The sequence below is a fragment of the Petromyzon marinus genome, chromosome 22, assembly GCF_048934315.1.
Source record: "Petromyzon marinus isolate PM22_M1 ecotype Great Lakes invasive population chromosome 22, UKy_Petmar_22M1.pri1.0, whole genome shotgun sequence".
NCBI lineage: Eukaryota > Metazoa > Chordata > Hyperoartia > Petromyzontiformes > Petromyzontidae > Petromyzon > Petromyzon marinus.
Genome location: NC_133688.1, coordinates 16,446,617 through 16,464,976, shown reverse-complemented (window position 1 = coordinate 16,464,976; position 18,360 = coordinate 16,446,617). Strand labels below are relative to the sequence as shown.

Below are 18,360 nucleotides of genomic sequence, written 5' to 3'. Positions count from 1 at the left end.
CTACTCCTCTGCCGAAGGAGCGCAGACCACAGTGGTTTACCTATGATCCATAGTTTTGGGATGAATCGCCACAATCGGGCTGCTGTGGCTTATCTTGAATTTTCCATTCATGAAGGAGATGCGTGCGTGTTCTGATGCGGTTGATGGTTACACCACCGGTGTCTTCGAGCAGGAATATCACGGTAGAGAGGTGCGATGTTTGGGTCTCAAATGAGGTGTTTATTCTGGATGTCCTCGTTGTTACTAGAACTGCTTTATGTGTTTAGTTTGTTGTCCTTCCCCTGCACCTCCAATTAGCATGGTTGGCTATGTATGGTGCGAAAGAAGTTCAACATACATACTTTCCTCCACATTTAGAAACATGCGATTGAGAATTTGGCTGCTATACATTTCCATATGATAACCCAGTTCGTTGAGCTATTATTTGTGGCCAGGTCGCTTCTGAAAAACGGCTATATAGCTCAGTGGGCCTTACCTGGTAAGATAAAAAAAATGTGTTTAGTTTACTTCCGCTCTGTTCGCCAGCGTTTTGCCGGATCTGGGTGAGATTCTAGGATGGTGACTTGAATTGGCGGCGAGGTACATTGTTTTCAGATCTTGGTTGATCGGTACGTTGTCGTTGGAAATTAAACCCACAAAAAACCCCTTTCCTTGTCAGTATAAATACTCCAAAGCCCTAGCCATTGCACCTATCACTTTCCAAAGCCCTGTGGATCCTGTAGTGTTTCTTTAACATTACTTTGTGCCAGAAAGGCAACAGGATCAGTCAGAAGTAACCCATTCGCCAATTAACCCCATCACACTTGTCACGCTACTTCACCCATACTCTTTTGCGCTTGACAAACCTATTTCAGAGTAAGACCGCCACGCTTGCTTGCACCATCACAGATGTGGCTTTTACTTCCACAATTCCCTTCCTCCCCAAAGCCCACAGAAGAAGGCAACGTGGGTGGTAAGGGTGTGAAAAGCCTAGACACTTTTATTGCCCAGTGCTTACAAGCCAGCCAGTAGTGGACTCAAAACTATCCAAAAAAACTAGATTTTATTTTACCAGGTAAGGCCCACTGAGCTATATAGCTCTTTTTCAGAAGCGACCTGGCCACAAATGATGGCTCAACGAAATCGTTTATGTGGAAATTTAGAGCAACCACATAATCGAAACGCACGTTGATTCCAAATGTGGAGGAAATAACCGGAGGACCCAGAGAAAAATCCATGCAACCACAGGGAGAACATGCCAACTCCTAATATACAAGCGTTAGGGTCGGGATCGAACCCACGACCTCCTGCATATCAGGCGAGGGAGTTAACATCTCATCACTGCGGCACCCACAGAAGGGGTCATCTGATACATCCCACAGTCTGCAGCCGAAGTGCGCTACAGTCTGGTTGAACAGACCTTGAAAGTGGAAGAAGGCAAAAAAAATCACATGTGTAGCATCAACACATTTTCGTTGTGGTTGCACCAGGGAGGGCTGTAATCGGCTTTGGGGATTCCCAGCGACAATTGTCGACGATGCCCCAAGCTTTTTTTTGTACTGTTTACTGAAACATAATTTGCTGCCAATTTGAAACAAAAAGGTCCTTAATAGTTTAATCTGATCATGCGTGTTACATGTGGGCACGTCGCAGCCATAGAGGAGGCTACGTGCAGGTGCGGGTTTGACCGAGTCCAAGACCAAAGACCACCGCTTGTGTTGGGCACTTTGCCCCCTTGAATGGGTCAAATTAATATTTCACGAGGCATATTAAACTGGCGAGAGACAAGCTCAGATAATTACACAGTGGCACACTTAATAACTGCCACGAGTGAAATATAATGCACCAGTGAAACCGCGATATGCGTTCTTACTCCACCTGCACGTGTGTCAACCGGTGGGATTATTTGACTATACTTCACCACTCTGATCAGTGCGGGATTGGTGAAGGCGGGCAGCATAGACGCACATTGCATGACAGTAAAGTCGACACTCTGCTACGTTGTAAGTAACCTATTGGGCGCGCCCGTGCTAACAGCAGGTCTTCTTCGGTGTGCGGTCATTACTTTCCTCAAGTTCATTGTCGTCGTAATTCTACCAGGTTGGGTCAAGCTCTCCGCAAACACCGAGGGTATTGTTTGAGACACGTGGACATATGCAGGCGTCGTGTACGCGCGCGCGCGTGTGTGTGTGTGTGGCTTGCCACGCGCACTGTACACCGATAGCCTAGGGGAGCCACGGTGCAGGGTTTCTGCTGCAAAAGGGCAAACATGCCGTTTGGGTCAATGAGTGTTTTAAAAGGTTTTTTTCATGCTTTTCATCAATCTTGTTTGACTACTGTAAAGCCTTCGTGGTTGCTTTGCGCACCGACCATTTGGTGTGGATGAGAGAGAGGGGGGCGGGGGGGGGAACCCCCGCTGGGGCCTGCCTGGGGGTCCCTGTCACACCGAGAGGCGTTGATGCCTGCATTCTATCCGGGTTTCTTTGCGGGAGGAATTTCAAACACGTTTGACCCCCCCCCCTTCCTCCTCCACCCACCATCTCCTTGCACCCATCTCATCACTGTCACAAAACCAACAGAGAAAGCGTCCACCGCATGTGTTATGATTTCAAATTTGTCACGGGGTTTTATTTTTTTTACGGCTTCATGCTGCGTGGAGGGTTTTTGTTTTGTGTGGGTGCCTTGGTGTGCTCTGCTGAGCCATGTGGCACATTTTAAAGATTTATAAGAAAATAGTTTTTTACAGTATAATTGGGTGGAACGGTGGCACAGTGTTTAGCGCGCTCGAGCATACTGTGCTCGGGAACCTGGTCACCTGAATGTGATCCCAACCACAGATAAGAACAGTTGTGAGTGATCAGGTCCGTCCTCTCCCTCTATCAGCCGACACTGACCCTGCACGGTTCTGGTCAAAAACTGCCACGATGGAGATGGCATGGGGCGGGCCCTCCGTCCGTCCTACTAGTGGATTGACATGTGACAAAAAAATTATCATAAGCTAGTTTATCAGAGATTTAGTCCATGGGCCAGAGCAGATATCGGTAGCACCTAATGAAGCAAAACGTTAGTTGTCCCCATTTATTTACATGTATTATTTGTTAACCCCCCTATTTTTAAATGGTTATCACACACGTCACCGTTATTGGCCACATAAATGAATCGGTACCACAGTAAAGGTTATGCCACCTCGGGTGGTACCGACAAGTGACGTTTCGTTTGAGTTCATGGACAAATAGCAATCTACCCATATAGTTTACCATATTTCTTGGTTATCAAACAATGTAAGGCCTTTATCTAGCAGTTGATTGAAAATGACTGATTATGATGCTACACAAATACACCTACCAACAGGGCAGGAATTCTTAGTACACTGCACATGTAATTGTAAAGCCATTTTGTGAATCTATTGCTGGATGAGTGTCTTCCCCCGTGTCCGCGGAGGTCACGGGAGTCATTGACCTTAATTCATCATGGCCAGGGGTCGGCAACCCGTGGCTCCAGAGCCGCAATGTGGCTCTTGAAGGGCTGCTGCTTCGTGACGTTATTTGTTTAGGACCATCTTCTCGTATTCACACGGAATTGTGACTTTAATTATTGAGTTGTTTATGTTGACTCTTGTTGTTTTGATTGCCGATCCCTGCCCATCGTGGTCAGTGCGGGTTGGTGAAGGCAGGGAGCATAGATGTGGATGCACAGAAGTACCGTACATCAATGGATTATACTGCGATGCCCTCTGTTGCCCACCATATAGGCCCCCAGCCCTATTACAACCTATTTGTGCATGGTAGTCACCCATTGCTTATCTGTCCTTGTAAGCGGTATCGCTTATTTTGTCTGCATTTTTGTGAAGCGCATTTGAAGCGGCAAGGGCAGTTATATACATAATTTCTTCAAGGGAGTTATCCTCATGCCACCGGCTAAATTATCGTACAGCACTAACAATATACCGTGGCGACAATCTGCAATCTAAGAACCCAGGGGAGAGCGTTGGCCAAAAGCAAAAGGGAGGGAGCGAGTGCTCATGCTGGTGTGTACAGGCAAAGAGGAAGCCGGTTTCCTCCCCCCCCCCCCTCTTTTACTGCTTGACCCTCTTTCTCAACAAAGAAAATCTGTGACACAACACGGCGTGTGTCACGTGTGATTGTCACGTGGGGGCTCTCTCAACGTGAGACCGCCCGGATGCCTGAGCTCTTTGGTCAATGAGAGGGCCGTGTCTGCCAGCACCGGGTGTGGATGCTCGTGACAGCCCACAGAGAGAACGCATTCTCCCCACGGTAAGCCATTTGTATATAAGATAGCACGCAATGCAGCCACGGTTCTTATTGTGCGTGTTGTGTGTGTGTTTGTGGTCTCTTCACGTGAGGATTCGGGTTCTCCGTGTCGTTCGTGCCTCTTTTATTCAAAGGGCACTGGTGTCAAACCACAAAGTATTCATAGGGGAGGGAATTTTTTTTCAAGTTTTACAGTCTAGAGCACATGCTTCGCAAGCACTGATGTGAAGTAATGGCATAAATCCAAACAGAGCGTTATGCAATGCAACTTGCCGAGCGCGTGCGACGAGTTTGATATGAAGAAATTGTGTTTCGGAGTTGTTAAGGGATGCGGTGTTTAAGACCGTCCGCAATCGGCTGTGTTGTGGAAAAATCTCCGTGCCATGTGCTTCCACACTGGGATGGAGGACGTGTTGGTGACAGTGCCGCCTATTTTTGACGCATTACCGTGAGATTTCTCCAAACCCAGCGGGGGAAAGTAATTGAATGCAGCATTCTGCCTCCGCCTGTGACAAGTAACACCATCATGTAAATAGTAATGCCGTGTAATGTCCTCGTTGATTTAACAGTTAATCTAGGCAGTAGGGGTTGATATGACTTCGTACCATTTCAGACTGACATTGTGTTGTTTTTTGAAACCTATAGTGTCAATTAAATCTTGATATCACTACAGTCTGATTAATGCAGTTTTTGTACTGCATTGAATAAAACATCTTTAAAAAACTCATGCTGGCATGAAGCTGAATTAAAAATCGTAAGCTTTTAATATGATCACTGTTACGTTATTTAGCATCTTGGCTATTTTATATGTTCTTTATGACGATAAATAAGCATCATCATAATGTGCAATATTTTCATCAAGCCTGGAGGAAGGCCTTCCCATGCCATGTCAGTCACTCGGGTTTGTTTAACCATACTTCACCATGTGGGCCAGTGCATATTTGTGAAGGCATGTCCCCAGGTCTATTTCAGATGTCACTCACCGCCGATGCTAACCATTGCCAGGAATCAAACTTAGGTCGCTGGGTAAAGGGTGCAGTGCACTGTCGATCGCTGCACTGTTCCGACATATCGCCTTTCAAATGTAGTGGAAACCTGAGGGCAGTGAAGCATTCGGCAGGTGCGAGAGATCTGATCGCGTGCGCGCACGTGTGTGCGTGTTACTGCTGCAACGCTAGATGTAGCTTGAGACAGCCCTCCATTGCATTGTGTGCATTCACGCACAATGCCCTTCGTTTACTCTATCTCATATACTGTGCAGTGTAATTTATTTTGTAATGTGGGTGCATTGTATACAATGTTAGCATGGGAAACAAATTACGAGTTGCAGCCGCGTTTACAATCGACAGCTCGCCCATAAACGGCAGAGGCCAGTGCCTTTAAGTGTCCTGCGGATGAAAGAAAGAAATAAACTAACAGCCATGCTTGTGAATGACATACTCATGCTTCTTAGCACATTATCTAGCCAGACTCGAGTTAAGTGAAACACTCCTCCCAAGTGGTGTAATTCTTAGCAGTGTAGCGCAGGAGTGGGTGGTGTTGTGGTGGTTAGTGCACTGCGCTGTGAGTGCCTGAGTTTGATCCCTGGCCATGACCAGCATCAGCGGTGAGTGATATCTGAACCGGTTCTGGGCATCCCTCACTGCACTCACCCGCATTGAACAGCGAGGAATATGTTGGTCAAATAAACCCTCACAACCGACACGGTGTATGGGGGAGAAATTCACCCATCAATGCATTGAAAAGGGCTGGAAATAATAATAGATGTGGGGTTGACAATGATTTTGGGATTAAATTCCACAAATTTAACAGTACATTAAAGCATTTGGAATCATTTATGTGAGTGCCATAATTTACTTTCATTCCCACAGTTATGTCCAATGTGTTTATTGAAAACAATTATGTTGTTCCAATTTTGAGATTACTCTTGCTCGTTTCATGTATTTTTTTTCTCAAATGCAGCCAACACGCTGTCGTAATTGCAACAATAATAATGATGCCGATTGTTTACCCACGAAAGGCCCACGGGCTCTTGAGACTTCTTTTTAGGAGGGTCTTGCAATGGGTTGTTTGACCACGCTTATGAATACGTGTTTGGCAATATGAAAGGAAACTAAGAGAAAACTCATGGCATACGAGGAGGTAACACTCAGCATCGCAATCTCCTTGCCACCTTGCAACACCTGCCAAGCCCTGGTGGTCACCCATCCAACTATTAACCAGACTCAAACCTGCTTTGTGTCCGAGAACTGACGAGATCAGACATATTCAGGGTGATTTGGTCGTAGGTAAAATATAATTTAAAATTAATTAAAAAATAAGGAAATTTCAAGAGCCTGCATAAAATGCATGGTGTTTTCATCTCTCGTGTATATTAAAGTACTTGAAAAAAATTCACTTGGATTTGAAAGAGCGCAAGATTAAACGAATGGATCAGAAGCTCAAAAAGCAAATCCATGATATCCCAATCTGTTCAGCAAAGTGCATCGATTTGGGCCGGGCATGTCTCTTGGAGTAGATGCTCACAGCAAAGGGGGAAAAAGAAAACTCTAGAGATGGAACATCAGCCAATGGGGAACACATTCCTCATGAGTACGAGAGTGGGTACAAAAAAAAATGGAAGCCAGTTATACCGCACCTGGTAGCTGGACAGGACCACCAGCAATGGGGGGGGGAACCGATGTAATTGAGAGTATCCAACAGCGGACAGATAATGGCCAGTGTCACTGATGCGAATATTAATTTACTGTGAGTGCAGCAAGCATGGCCTTCTTCCTCTTCTTCAAATGAAGACACGTCGGCGCGTGACGACAACCACGCCGAGAGCGAGTTCACGGTTCGCGTTCTGCGGGTGGCTGAGCGAGGTCTGCGAGGCGGTGCGAGCCCGGCGCGGGGGTTCGAACCGGTTCAATCGAGATGGCCTCCGACTGCGAGGCCGCCGAACACGACGGGGAAACGGAGGTCTCCTCGCCCGTCCCATCCGACTCCTGCAGCTACACGAAGCTCTCGGACAGGGCGGACGTCTTGCCCCTGCGCAACGGTAAAAAACACGCCACTGGCATGAGGGCACAGCGCCGACGAACTCTGGATGGGAGCTGATGCACAGATGCTTGGTCAATGCAGTTGCGGCAACCCGATCGTTTCGTTTTTATGTTTTTATTGTGGTAAGCAACACAAGCCCCGGTATAAACGCATCGGCGGTGTTTCTGGGAAGGGGTGAGAGAAAAACAAGAATGCTCGGTGCTCACCCTGAGGGGTTCTTCTGTTGAGGGGAGAGGGGAGGGGGGGAATCATTACGTTTCTAAAGTACTTTATTTCACTTAATTTCTCTCACCAGTATGGTGGAGTAATGTCAAATAAGCCCCCCTCCATGATCCACTGGGCGTAGGGAGCCCTGACAAATTTAAGGGACTGCATAGAGCAGCGGTGCACAAGCACAGCTGTAAAGCGTGATCTTCAGCTATGAAGTCGGTGCATCTTTCAGCCTTTACTCTGCACTAAAACATCAGCCTTTCACATGTTTTCTTGTACTATAAGTGGTGGTGGGGGGGTGGGGGGTGTAGTGAAGCTCTATTAATATTTAAATCAACAGTGAAAACTTGCAGAGCCTTCTCGATGGCACTGCTGCGTGAGTTTTTATGGCGCTACTGCCCCAGACGGACGGACGCTCACCTGACACGCTCAGTCGTCTCATTAATCATCAAACCAGGAGGCCCTGGTTTGTATGTTACGTATGGCAGGGTGGAGAACTTATGTCCCGTGGGCCAGATACGTAGCCCAGCTTCATTGCATATGGCCCACGGACACACGAGGCCTAGGGGTTCGAAACGGCCCACAAATTATATTTACTGGAGACTCCCAAGCACCTTGGCCGCACTCATCGAGTACTAGAGTGGAATGTCTTCAACCTGGCAACAACACTGCACTTCTTGTATTTACTTCGTTCGCTGAGGGGGCCTCTTTACACTCGGTCGTCAATGACACGCGCGCTGTCATTCAACAATGCTAAGATGGTGTGTCGGTGTGTGTGTGTGGGGAGCGGTAGTGTAGTGGTTAACGCACTGCAAGATTCACGCTCACGGCCAACACCAGTGACGATTATCTAAATCGGTTCTCGGCCACCCTCAAATAAGTAGATGGTGTGGTTTGTAAACATCACCACTGGGGAGACAAAGGCGGCCGGGCGTGGTGTTGGCCACACCCCCCCCCCCCCCTCGTGTGCTGTGCCAGCCTTCATAGGAGCTCGCTAACAGCACTTGCCCCAACAGTCTGTTAAGGTTATACGGGAGGATCTGTGTCTTTGCTTTGTCATTGTGCGGCTACCAACCGCTGCTTTCGCGCAACACAATGTGCCGCGCTTTTAAATCATGTACTCTCGGTGGATTATTCTCTGTATCGGAATGTTTGTTCTCTAGATTATTTCAACATTCTCGCATACCGTCAGATATAATCACAGCTTTTTTAAATCCCCTTGTGGGTGTGAGAAGCACTGTGTACATTTTCCTTAAGAGCAGCAAACAACCTGCACGAGGTCCGATGATTTTGAGTCAATGCAATGTCCATGCCTACAGTCGCGATGGAGCACATGAGACCACAGCGTAGGCGCATCGCGGTTAACGGATATGACGGTTTAGCCGGCGAACCGTGAACTGTGTAAATAATTCTTTAAAAAAAAATGCAATGATTGTACCAAGGTTCACTTAATGTATGGCAATGGCTTTTAAAATCCCGCTCACCTGCACGCGCACCCGGTAAACTTCAGACGCTTCTCATCGCAACAGTTGTGTACACTTAATGCTTTCAGGCAATATTTAATCAAACATAACTCGTACATGTACAGCCGACGTTTTAATTTCTCGCTCAGTGTGTTCCAGAGCGCCGCTATGGGCTCCACGAGACGTTTACAGAGGTGATTTTTAGGTTGCGAACGTGTGTGTGTACTTACTAAATGCAATACTCCACAAATCTCAGAAGGCTGCGACTGCTGTGGCCAAAAGCAGACCATGCGGAACCTCTGGACATCTGTGAAAAATAGCTTCATAGCTCGTCAGAATCCTCCAGTCTAAATACAGGTATTCTGATTGGTCAGCCGACTGCTCGAGGAAAGCCTCTGCACTGCGCAGGGTATTACAGCAGGCAACTTGCAAGCGCTGAAGTGTGCTCGCCACTGGGAAGGACATTTGACTTTTTGGTGGACAAACACGAAAAAGAAGAAGACTAAATGTAGTTGAATGTGAGGACAAGAATGTCAAATTTCAAAACCGACCCTTTATAAGGGCATCGTGTCACCCTCAGCACTATTCACACACGTGTTGCCACACCTGCCACCGCACACTCCACTGCGGCAGTATCGTGAACATAAAATAAGGAGATATGGATGTGGCGTTGCCGAAATAATTCCCACAGCAGCAGCATCCCTGGACCCTTCCAACGGAAATTAAGGAACTGGGCGGGCATGGGTCTCGTTTATATTTTTTTTATTCTTGAGCCACTACGCGATGGTTTTTGAGACACTTTAAGGAATTAATAACCAACCCCAAAACATCATCGTGGTCTGAACGAGCAGTGCAACTCGGTAACTTAGAGCAAAGGTGGCAAAGGTGCTTGCACAAAAGGGGTCAGCTGACTTTTGAAAGTTCTCCAGCATTACGTTCACAGGCTAAAAATGTTGAAGGACGTTGTTTTGTGTGTGTTTTTTTAGACGCATTGGACATCATTCCCATCTTGACAAGTTGATCAGTTTAATCAGAAATGTTTAAATATATATACTGTATATGCACAATGTACTGGACATCTGTGAAAAAGAGATCCATAGCTCATCGGACTCATCCAGTGTAAAACAATATTCTAATATTCTGGCATACACAGTATATATATAAAAAAAAACATACAGTGGCAGTCATTGGAGCATCTGCCAAGTTTTTACATAATAATCTGACAAACACTTCGCAATGACTAAAATGGGAATGATACCCATAATCGGTCTCATATTCTGACAAGGGCATTGGTTTGGCCCCAAAAGATGGGGGCGTGATGAAATAAGTGGTTGCTGATTTGTTGCCGTTCTCTTGTCGCGTTCCCAGCCAATCCTGCAGTATGCGATGCTCAGGTCGCTATTGCACATCCACGACATAATGTCAGGATACACCGTCACTGCTGCGGAAGGAATGCATATCGTGATTATATGCTGAGGCTTGGGAAGGCATTTAATGCAGCAATGTTTTGTATGCAGGGACGGGGCTGTTTGTGGATTGTTGTAGCAAAAGTTAATCACCACTAAAGAACAGCTAGCACGGCAACAGCAGCTAAGACGATCCATATTATTTGTTGAAATAATATTCACAGCCCATTGTTAAACCGCTTTTGGATGAAGCCCACCCCTCCATACCCAAAGATTGTGTGACCATACTTCACCACACTCGTTCGCACCTAGGACTCGTTCAGATGTCACTTGCCACTGGTGTTAACCGTGGCAAGGAATTTAACTCGAGGATCCTGGTTCATAGCGCAGTGCACGAACTGCTGCGACCATAATAATAATGCTCTCTAATTATTTTCTAGATATATTTGTTGCCGTACAATGTACATTAATGTAAGGAGTTTTCAGATATATTGGTTTTGTGAGTTATAAACTCTTCATAGGCTCACCTTAAAGACCATTCAGATATTTACTGCATCGCGTCCTTTCAGATGCGCTTCTGCGGCCGTCTGGAACGCTCTTCCCTTCCAATATTAGGAAACCATTGGAGCTGTGCACTTTTAAATCATCTGTATTGAAAACTTATTTCTTTAGAACTGCTTTTTGTGTTTAGTTTGCTGCCCTTCCCCCGCACCTCCAATTGGCGTGGTTGGCTACGTAAGATGCAAAAAAAGTTCTACATACATACATACTCCACCCATAATAATGTTTTAAAACGCTGATGTAATTCATCCTTTAACAACGAAAATTTCACTGAGTTTTAAGACTCATGAGTCTTTGGCTTCACGGTTACTCGAGGGGGGAAAGACCACTGCGTCTCTGCGGTCTACTCGCAGGCTTGTACAACGGCAAGGTGGTGCTGATGGCGAGCGCGGCGCTCCTGTGCTGGTCGGCAGAGTTTGACCTCGCCTCGTGCCAGCAGGAGCTGTGTTCACGTGGAGTCCAGGTGAGAACTCGGCTTCCACGCACCACGCCACGCGCTTGTATTGTTGTGCGTGCGTGCGTGCATTAGGTAGATCGCCCAAAATTTTTTACCAAAGGTTTAAGTGTCATGAGATCAGTTTATGGTACATATACAGCTATCTATACGTTCAATCATACCTCCGATTAGGACGGTTGGCTACGTACTGTGCGAAAGAAGTTCAACATACAACCAGAACTATGACCAAATCACTCGGATTGTGCTCGATCTCGGAATCTTAGCAGGGTTGAGCATGTACTGTATAGTGTTTGAATGTGCGACTACATGTATAACAGTTGTTATCGGCTGTGGGGCTGTGTTTTGTAGGTGTCACAAAGGACAGTGCAGTAAATTCCGTTGTGGTGCAGTACTTCTATGTTCTATGCTCCCATATCGTCTGTGCCCCCAGCCACCACTTGCAAAGCTTGAAGTATGGTCAAATAACCCCCATGACCCACACTTCGTGAGGAAACCTTCATCCAACAGTGGATTTTACAAATAGCCATAAATGTAGATATGTTCAACCAAACAATCTGCATTATATATATTTTAAAAAAAAAACTTTTTTCTCATTCTGTAAATTAGTCTTGTCAGTAATAGCACTTTCTTGAATAATTTTCACTATACAAAGGAAAGGTAGCTTGGCTAGAAAAAAACGGACCTGTGGTATTCATGAACTATATATGACAAATGACTCTTGCTCAGTAAGCATGTTTAAAATGTTTCATTTGTGTGTACATTGTTCCTCTGCATTTAGGTCCCAAATGAGGAGTTTATCCAGGCAATGTCTGGTGTCCTTCAAGATTCCGAGATAATACGATATGCCTTCCTCGTGTCCAAGGCATTCGGAATTGCTATAGCCATGGTACGTTCCACACAATTGATTTAATCGTGTATTCATGATAATTGCCGGCATTGGCCATGACCCATCCCCAGCTGGATAAAGGCCTTCCCTAGTTGTGGCCATCCATTATGGTCTCATCGCCCCATCTCCATTTTTGTCAGCCGCTCAGGCATGTTCCCTACCTTGGCTGTTAAACTGTTGTCAGTCACGACCATCGGCTACATCCCTTCAAGCGATGTGCCCTGCCCAGCCCATTTTTTTTTCAGTCAGTCTATATTATATTGCTCTAATCGGAATGTTGGTCATTGCGAAGCCATCTCACTATGGTCGCTGGCCACTACCTACTGATGTGCGCACACTAAGCCCCCTCCCCCCCCCCTTTTCCACAACGCCCACCGCTCCCCACTCGCACTCTCTCGCTCAACTTGCTTTAGTCCAGAGCTGGCAAATCTCACGGGAGAAATAAGAAGCACTACCTTGAAAAACAAGCCCAAGCCTGAGTCCAGAGGAAGGTGCGGGGTCTAAAGAGAAAGAGGGCAGGAGCTAAGTGCTGTGCGCTTCGAAACAGGAAGGGAGCAGGGTCTAACAGGAAGGGGTGGGGTCACAAAGAGGAAGAGGTCGGGCCTGAAGAGGAAGGGGCCTAAACAGGAAGCCCAAATAAGCAACCTCCAATGAAATGCCACGAAAAAGCTGCAAACCCACGCCTATCAAAAAATTACAGCAACTTTGAAAAACTAAAATAAAAAAACAATTCTGCATACAGAGAAGTGCTTCATCCATGAACTTCCCTGTTGAATTAAGGAAATGAAAGCACGGTATTAAATAATTGCAGCAAGCAGCAAACATGTAATCCCACAGATACGGTCATAGGATTTTAATTTGTTCTCTAATCCTCGTGTTCCTCTTGCAGTCTCTTAGTGTAATTCCAAGAATGCACTTTTTTACGATGTCATCGGTAATTCTGAAATGGCTAATATTTGTTTTCTATATATGCTTTTATTTCTCTCATGGTCTTTATGAACAACTTGTACACTTTTTATCTGACTTTTTCAATAGATGACCGATTGAGGCATCATTCCACAATTGCGATATTTAATTTTTGTGTAAACATTTAACGAACTCCGGTTTAGTTCGTTCCAACAGCTGTTCTCACTGATTTGATGATGTCCACAGTTATCCCATCTGGTCCAGAAGCTTTTCTCCTTTTTCACACTGTGTAACATTAATTATCGTGACATAATTAAATCTCAGTGGAGAAAAAATCTTTACCCGTAATGTAGTCTCCAGCAGCTGTTGGTAACGAGGCCAGAAATTATAAACACCGAACACAGTGCCCATTCAGAGACTGCCAGTGGTTTCCAGACATCGTATACTATTCCATGGCAGTAAATACTGGAATAATGTGCTTCCTTGTGTGGAAGATGATTCATCTTTTTTATATTGAATTCATATGTTTCTAAATTGATCCGTAATAAGTTGGGCAACAGACACCCACGCCATTTATGTGGATTTCAAAACGTGAAGGTCATGGAAAGAGCTTCATAAGAGGGCACACTTTGACGCTTGTTCAGATATACTGTTGACCACTGGGTTTGTAACGACACATCCATTCATCAATGAATAATATCGGTTCTTAAGTTTTAACTGCAATTACTTACGTAAGAATTGACGATTTTACGTTCGCATAGATTATTTTGGATAGATAGATTTTATTTATGATATATAGTGTATTCGATTTTATTAATTTCATGCGGGAAGGGTCCAATAAGCTGTTAGGCTCTTTTAATGTGTACTGTCCTGTGACGGTACATATGTCACGGTCCCCATTTTGTAAGGGTTCATTTGAGCCCTGTAGTTCGTAAGGGCTGCAAGATATACTACAGTGTTAGAAATACGTGTGATTCTTCAATCGAAAAACAACAACTCTACCAGAAAGTGACGAAACTTATTTAATTTGTGTTGGAATAAACTGGACATGGAGGTGCAGCAGCGTAGTGCTTTGCACATTCTGCTATGCACACAGTGACCCGAGTTCGATTTCTGGCCATAGCTAAAGTGGCATGCGATATCTGAATTGGTTTAGTGTGGAGAAGCCTTCATCCTATTGTGGACTAAACAAAGGGCTGTAAATGATTGTTATTATCATTGTTTTTAAAATCTAGACAAAGGTGTCTTGTGGTTGTAACTGATCTTGATCCCATTGTGGCTCAGGTGCTGTTCTGTGCATTCTGGGGAGACTTCTTCTCCTCCTTCTGGCACTTCCTACCTCAGCTCAGCTGGGTGTTCTCGCTGCTCATTAGCCTCCTGATAGCGGTGGTTATAATCGGCGCAGTCGTGTGGGTTTTCGATAGGCGGGGCAGAGAGGTAAGCAACATGAAACCCATTGCACAACACGTGACCAAACTGTTTAGAAGCTAAATCGTCGTAATTTGCCAGGCTCATTTGAACGTTTATGAGTAAAAAGAAAGTGGTACCAAAGGTTCTGAGCCGAATATGGAAGGAAACACCAGAGATTCATGATGTTGCAAATACTTGTACATGTCAGGAACAATACTCAAAATGTATCTGTTCTACCTATATGCTACCTACATTGCAAATATTTTGTTTTATGTGCTGAGGCAGTCGAAGCATTTACTAGTGATGCATACAGTATGTATTTGAGCATAATCTTAACGCGGTGACGAACAACAACAAAACATTGGAGTGGAATCTATCTCGGTGAAAAGAACCAGCGATGGACAAGGAGAAGTGGAATTACCACTGCAAAGGAATATCGATGAAAGAAACAGTCATGCCCTAACGGCCCCAAAAAGCCGAAGGGACGAGAAGATACATTGCCTCTTCGCTATTGTGTTTACCAAACTCAGTGCTTGGCTATCTGGCACCAAATGCTGTACAAAGATAAGCCGTTGTGTGCTCTAACTAAAGACCCAGCACTGTATTTTGTAAATATCCAAGCAAAGGGTCACGGATTCGTGATTTCCGCAGTCGGCAAGAGGAAATTCTGATGCGGGGGAAAAAAAAAAACTACATCAAGTCTCGAGAACGCTGTCACAAGGACGTAACAACAATTAATGACGCTGTGTAACATTCCCTTGGCATCGCCACCCAGCTTTTATTCTGATCGGGCAACAATCGCGCTCTCTGTCTCGGTTAAAAAAAAAAGAAATGGTTCAGAGCTTTGACTGCGAGCGCCGTTATCCAGTTATGTCCTTGTGACCATAATAATCCCACACGGGGGACCTTTTCCTCGTGTGCAATCGTGCGAATTTACGTCGGCACAAGGCCTCTCATGAATGGCACTGGATGTGAAGGATTTAATTGAAATATCGACCTCTTTATTTAATTAACTGCGTTCATGCTCGTGCCCTCTGCTGTTTCAGATGAACATCAACACAGACATGCGTTTGGCTGTGCTCAACGAGAAGTTCGTGAAGTACAAGTTGGTGGCCGGCCTCACCGACTCCGTGTACATGTGTCGCAGCAGGCTTGACGTATCCTTCGTGGAAATTAATGCCTAGACGGTTACAAAATAAATTAAGGACGTATTTTTCAGAAAGCGTAATTACAAGTAACTTAAATGAAGCGGTGGAGCAAAACCCACGAGACTCGAGTATATTTAATGTTTTCACAGTTTAGTTATCTCCTTTAGTTGCGTGTATTGTCTATATTATATTGTTTTTGAACATTGTGTTCACTTCCTTCCCGAGAAATGATCTCAAATGCCCAATTTGCTCCGGCATCCCAACATGCACTGCATGGGAGGCATGGTGTAAATATTAAATGATGATGATAAAATCTAATTTTACGAAGAATGAAAATTGCTCGTTGCACGCATGCATGTATCTAATCAAATTGTTATATCCAACGTTGGTGTATATGCTGCATCTCAGTTAAATAACCATGTCCTGTCTTCACATTTTTCTTTGACTTCAGCCATCAGCTCAATTTTGTGTACTTTGACACCGCCGACTGTTTGGGAACGCTTGCCGAACGTTTCCAGACAACAAGAAATGCACAACGGCGAGAAGTGGGTGACTAGAAAAGGCGTGTTGAGCACGAGAGCAGGTGGTCGTTTGTACATGTTCCTTTTTTAGAGAGAGTGGATTGGCACGTGATCAAAACATACTCACCTTATTCATCGTTAACACTGTCAAAAGGTAATATTTCAAAGAATAGCCCTTCAGAGTATAGGAAGGGAAGAGAGACTGATTAATGGAAAAATAGACTGATTTATGCCCAGAATGGCTGACTTAAACTCAATTCTTATTCTATTTTCACATATTTCCCTTGTTTTTATTGTATTTATTCCTCAGTTGTGTAATTTCATAAGACACTACAAGTGTGAGAATTCATCAACCCCGGCGATTTTATCCATATCCACGATTCAGGGTGACAATTTCAATCCAATAATACATTATTTTATCAACTGAATGCAGATGCCACTGGTGGCTGCACGGGTCACATGTGACCCTATTACATACAACATCTATATGAATTGAGAAACATCAATTCATACGCACGCGATTTGAATCACGTATCATTTATCTCAATTGATATTAATGGACGCATTGTTGTACTTCAGCAGGCCATAAATTAACGACCAATATTCCCCACTTTCTCCTCCCTGATCTATGAATCCAGCAGTACAACTGTTAACCAGCAGCACACTAAATAATATTGTGCATTATAATGCAGGGCACTAGGCTTGATATCACCAGCAGGCCAGGATAGTGGTCTAATTCAGGAGGAATTAAGCTGGAGATTAGCGCATTGCGCTGCAGACCCACCTACCTGAGTTCAATTCCTGGCCATGGCGAACATCATTGGCAGGTGATGTCTGAACCGGTCATGGTACCCAACCTCTTCACCAGCCCGCACTAACCAGCTTGGCCAAGTATGGCCAAGTATGGCCAAGCAACCACCATGATTAACGTGCCACATGGAGGCCTTCATTCAGCAGTGTATTGACAAGGATCTGCAAATGGTTTCGGCATTGCCTCCATAGTTTGGAACTGCCTTCTCCTGCCCAGCCAATCTATCAACTCACCGCCCTGTTCAAATCTAGGTTCAATGCATTCCTCTTCTACTCGGCTGCCTCTTCCTGTCTGTGAAACATCACATGAATAACCTAATTATACTTGACTTCCTCTCTCAAGAGCCCCATTTACTCCGGTTCTGTACAAGACAATTCTGATTGTAGAAATATCATTGTTAATGAAAAACAATTGTACTGTACTTTTTCCACATTAGCTAAAGGTCACGCTGCTCCAGAGGAAACAAAAACGAACCATATTGTTTTGCAATTGGCTTCATTGATAAAACCACGTATATTTCCAAACCTGGTTGTATCATCGTTAACAGCCAGTCACTAGGTTTAGATTCTCTTAATTACCACTCTTGACTGTTTGGCTGGTGGGATTTATGCTGGCTGTCTTTTGCTAAAACACTGAATGTTCTGAGATCAATCATCGTGGTGTAAGTTCAGGGGGTCAGCAACCTGCGGCTCCGGAGCCGCGTGCGGCTCTTAACCAACTGCTTCGTGACGTTCACATGCATTGCAGCTCTTTAAATATTGGGGGGGGGGGGTTCCGAATTCGAAAAAAAGGCTTAATTGTTACTTTGGTTGCCGACCCCTGGTCTAGTGTTTTTAGGCCAATGCTCTTGGGCCGGTATTTTAATTCCAGTAATCTGAGGCCAAAATACGTTGTTGTATGGCCAATATTCTGCGTAAAATGTTGTAATGGCAGTGGTCTTTGGCCATTTCTTTAAGTCCAATGTTGCAAGGGCAATTGTTTCAAAGTCTCGTGGTTTTAACGCCCTTGTTTCAAGGCCAATGTTCTCAAGCTAGCAATCTTTGGCCAGTGTGCTTTGGCCATTGTCCTCATGAGTGTGGGTGTGTGTGTGTGCGTGCTCGATTGTGATATTGCAGAGTCTTGACCATCTGAGCATCCTGTTAGAAGAGGAGGAAGAGCCCGGGAGGCCAGCGGGTGACTCGGAAGAGGCTCCGCTGCTGCCCTCTGGTGACGGCTCGGCGCCTAAGAAAGGGAAGACCATCACCACCGTGAGGCACTTCACACCGTGGGGCAGCCCCGAGGTACAGAGA

The 18,360-nt window shown here is 45.1% G+C and overlaps 1 protein-coding gene across 3 annotated transcripts in view; it reads left to right on the top strand.

Annotated features, from left to right (window-relative positions):
• Positions 1 to 18,360, top strand: part of LOC116944914 (transmembrane protein 268) — a 79,978-nt gene that overhangs the window by 35,973 nt on the left and 25,645 nt on the right. For 2 of the 3 annotated variants that reach the window (XM_032958818.2, XM_076068772.1), the window contains exons 1-8: positions 3,724 to 4,253; positions 7,009 to 7,290; positions 11,286 to 11,395; positions 12,168 to 12,275; positions 14,466 to 14,618; positions 15,638 to 15,748; positions 16,198 to 16,284; positions 18,187 to 18,351. In XM_032958818.2, coding sequence (XP_032814709.2) covers positions 7,167 to 7,290; positions 11,286 to 11,395; positions 12,168 to 12,275; positions 14,466 to 14,618; positions 15,638 to 15,748; positions 16,198 to 16,284; positions 18,187 to 18,351 — 858 coding nt within the window. In that variant the 5' untranslated portion in view covers positions 3,724 to 4,253; positions 7,009 to 7,166. Of the gene's footprint in view, positions 1 to 3,723; positions 4,254 to 7,008; positions 7,291 to 11,285; positions 11,396 to 12,167; positions 12,276 to 14,465; positions 14,619 to 15,637; positions 15,749 to 16,197; positions 16,285 to 18,186; positions 18,352 to 18,360 lie in introns of those variants that run through there. The other variant, XM_076068773.1, reaches the window with a different exon arrangement.